This window comes from Thunnus albacares, chromosome 20 (assembly GCF_914725855.1).
Source record: "Thunnus albacares chromosome 20, fThuAlb1.1, whole genome shotgun sequence".
NCBI lineage: Eukaryota > Metazoa > Chordata > Actinopteri > Scombriformes > Scombridae > Thunnus > Thunnus albacares.
This window is the reverse complement of record NC_058125.1, coordinates 22,878,740-22,888,666: the sequence shown is the minus strand read 5'-3', so window position 1 is coordinate 22,888,666 and position 9,927 is coordinate 22,878,740. Positions and strand designations below refer to the sequence as shown.

General features: G+C 39.8%; 1 protein-coding gene across 2 annotated transcripts; it reads left to right on the top strand.

The window, feature by feature from the left end:
* The first annotated feature begins 391 nt into the window (after window positions 1–391).
* Window positions 392–9,657, top strand: snx11 (sorting nexin 11). Of its 2 annotated transcripts, none has more exons than XM_044337187.1 (7): window positions 392–586; window positions 2,462–2,496; window positions 3,049–3,135; window positions 4,838–4,938; window positions 5,783–5,878; window positions 6,039–6,263; window positions 6,451–9,657. In XM_044337187.1, the coding sequence occupies exons 2-7, from the start codon at window positions 2,473–2,475 to the stop codon at window positions 7,745–7,747; spliced, it is 1,830 nt and encodes a 609-aa protein (XP_044193122.1). In that variant the 5' UTR covers window positions 392–586; window positions 2,462–2,472; the 3' UTR covers window positions 7,748–9,657. The 2 variants fall into 2 exon arrangements, with proteins under 2 accessions (XP_044193122.1, XP_044193121.1); XM_044337186.1 differs by having other exon boundaries at window positions 2,457–2,496.
* Window positions 9,658–9,927: the final 270 nt, after the last annotated feature.

The following is a 9,927-nucleotide window of genomic DNA, read 5'->3' as shown; positions in this document are numbered from 1 at the left end:
TCTTTTACTTATTTGTTACATGTTCGAAATAAACATAAACAGTACAAGATGCAGTACTTGAGTAAATGTAGTGGTTTCGTCTTTGGGTTTTTTTTTTCTTTATCCCCCTGTTGTTGTTTTTTTATCGCTATTTTGTTTTCTTTAATGAGATTTTTTTAATATTTATATAAGTCTTTATTGTACATTTACTCACACATGTACTCACTGTACATTTATTTTTGTCATTTCTACCACTGGAAATGATAAAAATAAAAATAATCATCATAAGTCAAAATTATGAGATAACAAGTCAAAAATTACTGCTTTCTAATTAATTTAAATAAGCATTTTTTGTTTATTTTTTGGATGTTTTGCCCCGCCTTCCTTTACGCTTGCGCGCACACTACCGGAAGCATTACGTCACCGTGTGACGTAGCGTCGCTGCTTGTGTGACTTGCGAAATGGAGATAGGAGCCGCTCGGGAAAACAAGCCTCTGGACTGGAGGACTTTGGACTCAAATAAAGCAGAAACGTCGACAAGCGGGACGACATCAACAACGACAGCCGGCTGGATACTTCCTCAGAAGCTAACACACACTTCATGAAAGTAAGTAAAGCCAGCACGTCGACTGGATGTTAGCTTTTAGCTAATGTTTCCTGCTCATAAGTCTCATCACTCAGGCCAGAACACTAATCAACCGTTAAACAGCCGTTAGTGGTTTTTGAGTCTTGACACAACGTTATCATTACTTTAGGTGGAGCTTTTAAAGATGCTTTTTCTCTTTATATTATTTTGTATTGACACAGTGTCAGAAGACTGTTTTAATTTACACTAACAATCAGGTGTTACATTATATTTCTTCCTGACTGTTATTTTTAAAACTCAAACAGATTCAAGACATTTCAACTAAAACACAGCATAACATTTTCTGTGATGGTTAATAAATAAGCTTTTACAAGTGTCAGTAACTGTGGTTATAAGTGATGAAAGTTAGTTTCTCTTTCTTTATAACTTAGAGCTCTAACAATGAACTTAGTCGATTAATGATTAGTTGCCAACTATTAAATTAATTGACAACTATTTTGATTATCGATTTAATCGTTTTGAGTCATTTTTTAAGAGTAAAATTTTCAAATTCTCGGCCCAGCTTCTTAAAATGTGAATATTTTATGGTATCTTTAGTCATTTATGACAATAAACTGAATATCTTTGAGTTGTGATTGTTTTGGACAAAAGACATTTGATTCCATCTTGCGCTTTGGGAAACAGTAAATCAGTAGTTGCAGCACTAATTGTCTGCTTTCTGTTTGAAGCCCATACAGGGCTGCACCTATAGATTAGTTTCATTATCAATTAATCTGTTGATTATTTTCTCAGATTTGTTGTTTGGTCCATAAAATGTCAGAAAATGTTGATCACTGTTTTCCAGAGCTTAAGATGTTTTCCTCAAATGACTCAAAACAACTCGATTATCAGAATAGTTGGCGATTAATTTAATAGTTGGCAACTAATCAATTAATCAACTAATGTTGCAGCTCTAAACCCATGTAGGCATTAATACATGAATAACGTTTGTCAAATAGTCGATCAAGAGAACATTTATTGACAACTATTTCGACAATCGATTATTAATTTAAGGGAAGGGAAAATGCAACATCTTGTTTACTGTATTTCATTATAAACTGAATATCTTTGGTTTTTGGACTGTTGGCTGGACAAAACAAGCGATTTGAAGACATCACCTCTGTGATTTTTCTGACATTTTATAGTAGACAATTAATCATTAGGAGTCATTCTTTAAGAAAATAAAAGTCCAAATTCTCTGGTTCCAGCTTCTCAAATGTGAATATTTTCTGGTTTCTATGACAGTAAACTGAATATCTTTAAGTCATTGACTGTTGGTCGGGACAAAACAAGACGTTTGAGAACGTCGTCTTGGACTTTGGGAGACAGTGATCAACATATTTCACCATTTTCTGGTATTTTATAGACCAAACAGAGACATAATGACCGATAATGAAACTAATCGTTACTTGCATCCCTGTTTTACAGACAAACCAAGTGTCAGATTCCCTGAAAAACCACTATGACTATTGTTTAACACAGTGGCATGTCATTACAATTACCACTTCTCTATCTCAGAGGGGAAGCACCGGCAGATAAATACATTGTACTCAGCTTACAATAGATAATACTGGTTTAAATGAGTCCTGGTCTACTAGCTGGACAGTATTTGGCTGTTCAATAGGCTGCTACTTCAGGATTGGCTCTTCAACTGGCTCTCAAGAGTCTTAAATATTTAGCTCTTTTGAGTGGTGAAGACACAAACTCTGCTGCGAGAGTGACTCAGTTGATTTCAGCTTCTCTTTTAAAGGATGAGTCATCAGCTCAGGACATCATCATAACAGTTGTGAGAGCGTTTTATCCTGATTAACTGAATGATTTCCTCTCATTGATTTCTCCTCTCTGTGTGCAGTGCAGCACTCGGTAGGATGATCAGGAATCAAGAAGAAGATGTAAGTAACCTCCTGTTGCCCTTTTTTTTGTTTTCTTCTTCCTCTTCTAAATTTAACACAAGATTCATTTCTTCTGAGTTAGTGAAACCTAAAAAGAAAACCAAGCAGCGATACACCTCCTCCTCTTTTTAAACATCTCATCTTTTATGTGCAATACGGCACCTGCCCAACAATGTGCAATAGAATGTATTTTTCTCTTTCATTTTATTATATTTATCTCTCATTTTATTATACACTATAATTGGAACTAAAGCTCAAAGAAGCCAAATTTCACGGCCTTCAACGTTGCATGGGCATGTGACAATAAAACCTCTTGAATCTCTTGAAAGTACCACAGAACAAATGCCAAAGAACAATTCCTCCATTGATGTGTTTAAAAAGCGTATGAGGAACTTGGCCTCAGTGTAGAGGAGGCATGTGTCGTGTCTTCACAGTAATCTAGATCTCAATCTGTTAGAGACACTACAGCAGTATAAATATATATATTTTCTATTTTAAAGACTTGTGAAACTGTTTTTCTTTGTTTGTTCTTTGTTTGTTTCTGCCCTTCAGGAGTTTGTTGCAGTGCGGGTTCAGGATCCCCGCATTCAGAACGAAGGCTCATGGAATTCATATGTGGATTTTAAGATTTTCTTACATGTAAGTATTGAAAGCTTCTTAACAGTGAGAACTTTGACTGGTCTTTGTGGTTTGTGGCTTTGAAAAGTTGCCTTCCTGTCAAATCTTTGTTGATACTTAAAGAGTTTCCTGCCAGACAAGAATTACCTGTAATTTTAAACCAGTGTAGCAGTTTTTGACATTAATCCAAACCAAATGTAGTTTTCTACTAATCTGTTACTACAAAGTCATTAGAAGTCAATATCACATCGTCTGGAGCTTCAGATAACACGTGTTTGATAAGAGTTTTGAGACGTTCGTCAATCTCAGCTGAACTGAACCCAACCATTTGCGAGAGCGGAGAGTTTCCTTCTTTACATTGTGTTTGGACAGGAGTTGATGTTGTCGTCGTCTTGGCAGCTGTCTGTGTTTAAGAACGCTGCGTCAGCAGTTAAGGCTCCATGCTCACACGGATGTGCGGGTGTTGACTCATGGAATTGGGAGGACGTCATGTGACCTCACATGATCTAATGTCATTTTGTTGAGTCGTGGTTGCTTTGCTTTGGTAAATGTGAGATACAGAAAAAGCTGGCAGTGTTGACAGTTTGATCCATTCTTTAGTATCTTCTAGTTATTTCTGTTCCCAGCATTCATTGAAACTTTTGTGCACATTTTTTGAAACGCTTAATTATAGAGATACACACAATAATGCAATAATGATTAGTACAGTTTTATTTAAAGCTCCTCCAAAACAGACAGGGCATGCCTGAATTTAATTAAATAAACACAATTAAAAGGTAAAGGTTTCCTGTTTATAGTTTATCATTTTTATTTTTCTTGACATTCCAACCATCTCTAATTACTGTGGCTTCAAATGAAACAGGAGGGGAGTCACAGCAGAGAAAATACGCCTCTGAGGACTTTTCTCCTCTAATGGAATTCACTTTAATGACATGGAAACTTACCAACACAGCTTGTAATTGATTCTGGGTCGTCAGAAGGTAGTCGCTTGTTATGCAAACATCAATGGACTCTGTGACACATTACTGGAACAAATCTGACATGTGACCATGTGTTAGTTCTGCTGTTAGATCAGCAACAGTTGAACAACTGGAGCGTGAATCATCTCAGTCACAAAAATAAATTTAACATGTTGTAAAATTAAGTAGAAAGATTTTGTGTTATTCTGTACTTTTCTTATTGTTAACAAATCCCATGAAAAGAACAAAACCATCAACGCGTCCGTCTCTTAACACGTTCTTACCTCGCCTTTAGCACTCGGTCTGAGCTCATTGGTTCCTATTAAAGATAGACGTCTTTTTAAAAAACGGGTCACAAACATTTAATTAAAAAGTCTCCGTAACTTCCTGAAACAGCTGGGAAATGTAGTTTTTAGTAAATGTTACTCAAACAGGAGGACTATTTTCAGCTGTGGATTAACACACATTTGTTGCTCTAGTGAGTGTTTCTGGCAGCAGGATGGTGTGTGTGGGGTTGAACCAAAATCTGTGTTCATACTGATGAAGGAATGTGTGTCTTATTGATGTGTTTTTAACAGTTTTTGGACAAAAACGCAGCTCTACAGCACAGAGGAATAAGATATATCAGTCGTTTGGATACACAGAGAACATTTGTCAGCAGGAGGTTTTGGTCTTTTGATGGGATTTAACATCGGCTCGTTGGTTTTGTCTGTGCATTGCAGTAGTATAAACTATAATACACACCTTTTTGTTTCCATTCCCAGACCAACAGTAAGGCCTTCACAGCCAAGACGTCCTGTGTGCGGCGGCGCTACAGTGAGTTTGTCTGGCTCAAGAAGAAGCTGCAGAAGAACGCCGGTTTGGTGTAAGTAGACGTGAAGAGGAAGCAGCTCGTCCCGGTTTAGTGCTCTTCCTGTCCGGGGTCGATAGCTGTGAGCATTTCAGTGATGTGTCATCCGAGGCCCCCGGGGCCAGTTTTACATGACAGCCAAAAATGCTTTTTCATCAATGAAAACACTGATGACCCCACTGTTCCCCACACTACCTGCTTATCACTAAAGGGCAGACAGACACAGTTAGCAACTAGCTGGCGAAGCATTTGGCAGCTAAAGAGCCAGATGTGTTTCTGGTGGAGACCAAAACAGAGATAAAAGGGGAGTGAATACTGGACCTAGATTCATCATGGCCAGAATCATGACTCCAAATGATTGTTGGACTGTGTCTGCTGGATGTGTAAATGGGCAACTGTTGCAAAAACAGTCACTATATGAACTTTATAATGTGATAATATGTCAATATTGTGTTTGCAGCTTGTTCCACTGACCTGAAGTGACCAAAAAAAGCTGGTTGATGGAAATATTCATCTTGTTGATGCCAGTAACTGTATATTTTAACCTCCATATTTAGTATTTATAAGCAACATATAAACAGTTAATAAACAGCCTGTAACACAGTATAATGTAGTTGTTTATATTAATAAACAGATACAAGTGTTTAGTAATGTATTTGACCAAAATTATTAACTCCTCCTGTGTTATAAAGAGCTTCCACCAGGTTACTCTTAACACAGATTTATCTCAGTGCCGTCGGTCCTCTCCAAGGTTTTCTGTCACCTACATGGCACATCTGTAACATAATTCATTTAGCAAAGATGCTGTAAACTACAAACATGGAGAATAAACCCTTTTTGCTTGTTTTCATCCCTCCAGGCCCGTCCCAGACCTTCCAGGAAAATCCTTATTCTCCTTTAGCAATGAGGACTTCCTGGAGAGGAGAAGGAAAGGACTTCAGACCTTCCTGGACAAGTCAGTTCTTGTTCTTTTCTTTGTTTTGTTCTTCATGAGAACAAAAAATCAGATTAGATATTATCTGTTAATCTGCTGTAAACATTTAATATGTGTAACTTAATGGTAAAATCTTTTGTTGACATTAATCTTGAGTGTATATTTCTGTACCATACCACAGAGTGGTGAACATGACGGTGTGTCTGTCAGACAGCCAGCTCCACCTCTTCCTGCAGACCCAGCTCCCGGTCGGTCACATCCAGGACTGCGTGCAGGGCCACACTCCTTACACGGTGACGGACGCCATCCTCACCTATGCCTCGTCCAATCGGGGCTTGGCTCAGGCTCAAGAGGACGACTCCATCAAGGAGCCGAGTCTGACTGTTTCTTATGAGTCGATGGAGAGGTACGAGGCAGGGATGTGAACTGTTGATACAGAACTAATGACGTGGAAAAAACCTCTTTAGATTTATTTGTGCCCCTCATATGGACCAGAACTTTATAAATATAGAATTAACTTCTTGTTCTTTTGAAATTGAATGTTGCTGTTTCTTTCCAGTAAAACAAAATGTTTTCTCTTCCTCGCTCCACAGCCCAGCTCCTCATCAACCTTGCCTACAAAATGAAGACACCCACAGCCCCGAGCTGTTGTCGTGCGGTGACTCTGACCCTCTCGACGGTTTACTGGAGCTCCACGATAGAGACACAGCTGAGTTGCAGCACAAGGAGAAATCCTCTATAAGGGTCCTCCAGAAGCTCAACCATCTAGAGGCCGTGGTTGAGGACTGCGACCCGACAGAGGTGACTTTTTTTCTGGGCGACAGACAGGATGATGAAACACCTGAGAGTCTGAGCCTTGGAGAACGGACTCAGCAGAGGAGCTGTCAAATTCAGACTCCAGTGGAGGTGCACTCGCCTATGGGGACTGGCTTTGAGGAGAACTGTGGGGTGGACGGCGTGCTCGAGGAGGAGCGTACAGTCAGCGAGGAGACGTCAGATACAATAGAAGAGACAGTTTCTCATCCAGACACGACTGAGAAGACAAATATAGAAAACGTCAGCTGTGAGTTTCCAGAAAAATGTGTGAATTCCGTCGCGGTTTTAGATTTTACAGACTCAAAGGAACAGAGTGTAGATCACCTCGCCGCATCTCAGGAGGACACTCTGGAGGACGTCTGCTCTGAAAAGCAGGTTTTAGAAAATCACGCCATCCCTGAGGTCAGCGGTGTCACTGATGGTCACGTTACAGAGGTCACCTGTCCCGAGGAGCCTGACAAACCAGACGAGCAAGACAAAGAGAATAGTGATGAACTGCTGAGTGCAGAGGAGACAGCACTTCAGTCAGAAATCCATGAAGTGAATCACAATGAGCTCAGTGTCCCCGAGGTCGACCGCGGTGACGCCGTTCAACAGATGGACGAAAAGCAAGCTCAGCAGGAAGTGGATGTGGATGGAAGCAGGACTAAAGAGGACAGCGACGAGGACAGCCGGTCGCTGCCGTCCTCCAACGAGAGCATCGTCAAGGTCAGCGATGAAGAAAGCATCTGTGACGAGACCGAGGTGGCGAACGACTACATGAAGACTTCTCCCGAGGAGGTCGCTCACTGGTCGGAAGTTGAGGCTTGCAGCAGGAACATTTTGGACCTACAGATGAACGGCTGCTCTGAGGAGAAAGACCTGCAATACATGGCCGACATCAGGGACCTGAGCAACTCTTTGGACGTCGGCTCAAATGTATCTGGCGGAGATTTGGCTGAAAACAGCGACTTCAGCATCTTAGAGACCAGCCGTGTTCCCGAATTAGCTGACAGTAGGTGCGCGGAGCAGGAAACCCTGTCCTCGCTGTCTTTGGACGCCTCAGAGGAGACTCACGAGGTGGAGGTGCATTAGTTTAACAGCTGAATGGCACCTTCAAGTCTCTACACAACTCTCACTGAGCCGCAGCAATGGATCATGGGAGTTGTTCTCTGCCAAAGACACATTCGATCATATTCAGCATATAAACATACAAACTGGGTGTCGTGTTCCTGAAAATCTGCTCATTACGTCTTTAAAAATGTAGACGATCCGCTCTGTTAGAGTCCCATCACTGAAACTTATGTTGTCGGTATAACGTTTCAAAAAAAAAAAACAAAAAAACAACAGTGTATATCTTATTTTAAATTTAAAACCTTCATATACACTCAGGTACAGTAAATATTGGCACTGTTTTTCCAACATCTAAGTTCTGGATGATGATTTGCTTTTTAGGAACAGCAGAGGGTGCCCAAGCTCACAAAAAAACACACATGCATCTTTGATTTAGGGTTTTTCTGACCAGATCGAAAGGTTTTGTTGTTGTATAAACAGATCAAATTAATGTCTGTGAGTCACATTTTAAGTCAAATGTGCTCTGAAATGTAGTCATGTTAGTTTGTGGAGATAACGAAACATCCGAGAGACAAATTATGACAGAAATATACATTTAAATGAAGTCACAGATGTGAAACTCATAAAAAAAATCAAGGTATTATTTCAGTCAACATCTGTGTCCTACTGAATCCTGATAATGTGAGCTGAGAAAAGCTGTTCAACAGAAAAACACGTCTTGTTCAAACCTGATAATGACGCCGAGCATAATTTATAGCAGACATGTCACGACTTTGTCTACAGATAAAAACAAGAAAAGGTTATTTATGACATGTATGAAAGGAAGGATACAGGAAGTGGCGACGCTCAGCCGAGGCGACTGATGAAGTTGGTTTAACTGTCCCAGTCGGTCAGTCGGAGACGGACTTTGGCGTTTTTAGTGCTGGAACATTAAACCAGTTTAGTTTTTGGACTGAGAGCAGACCGACACTCCGTGAGTTCACCTCTTCGCACGCACTGCTCTCAACATGTACGTGCAGATTATGTTTTACAGGCAGCAGAGTCGACCTGATATTTATTTATTAACAGACGGTGGATCAGAGATGGAAAAGAATAAAACGTTTTAGCTCCACAAAGCACAAAAAAACAAATAAACGGGCCTGTTTTTGATATTTCGTGTCATATTGAACGATTAATAATAGTTAACACTTGGGAAGCCCCCTTTCAGTCCTGAGAGCCTGATGACACTCTGAAACTGTTTACAGAGGAAACATGATTCACACCTTCACAGTGACGTCACAGTTCACACATTAAGGTCCGTCATTGTCAGATGGTTTGAGTCAGGTACTCGTTTCCTTTTTTAGGACACAACACTGCCTCTTATAACCTTTACAGCTGGTTAAAGTGGGTGTAAGTTATTTTAAAACGTTAAATCACCGCCTACATGAAACTAGACTCACATGGTTTAAATGATCAGCCTTAATTCAACCAGTCTGAACTCTGACTGACTGTTTTCACACTACTGCTGTTTGTGCTTCTAATCGGTTCTGTTTCATTCAAAAAAAAAAGGGACCCAGAGTTTATAGAGCTGTTTCACATAGAAATGAGCTGACATTGTTATTTAGTGTGATTTTAGTTTTTGACTGTTAATGATCGTCAGTGTTTGATCATCATGAATGTTTCAGTCATCTTAAAACTGTCACAGCCATGAGACGCAGCAGGTCGATTCATCAGTTCCGGGTTTTACTTTGTTTATACACTGTAAATGTAGTTTGTCAAAGTTGAGTTGCTTTTAAAAAGTCTTTTTTTTTAAGAGCCGTCTCTTTCTAAGGACATCTCTATTTTATAACGTGGATCTAACGAGGGGACTGATAACCTGAGTGACTGCGTCTGTGTAATTATATAAAATATAGTCTGGTTTTATTTCAAATAAAAACTGTTTTTCTTCGTTACTGCGACACTTGTGAGTGTTTATTTCTGTGGTTTCAAGCTTGTAATGTCGTCTCACCCAACAGATCTCAGGGTTTAAAGACGACATATTGGAGCAATGCTGCCTCCTAGTGGCTGTAAGTCAAACCTGTTTAATAACCAAACTGATCAGGCAGTAAATTGTACTGATACTTTTCAGATTTCTGTTAAACTCCTGATACTATGTCGTCTGGAATATTTTACACATTAATCATCTGTTGACTTTTCCTAAATATGTCAATACTTAAAAACTC

Bases quoted from the DNA above. Each gene is read 5' to 3' on its own strand.
- snx11 (XM_044337187.1), top strand. From the start codon at position 2,473: ATGATCAGGAATCAAGAAGAAGAT. The intron at 3,136-4,837 runs GTAAGTATTGAA...TTCCATTCCCAG, and splicing joins ATTTTAAGATTTTCTTACAT to ACCAACAGTAAGGCCTTCAC. The intron at 6,264-6,450 runs GTACGAGGCAGG...CTCGCTCCACAG, and splicing joins TCTTATGAGTCGATGGAGAG to CCCAGCTCCTCATCAACCTT.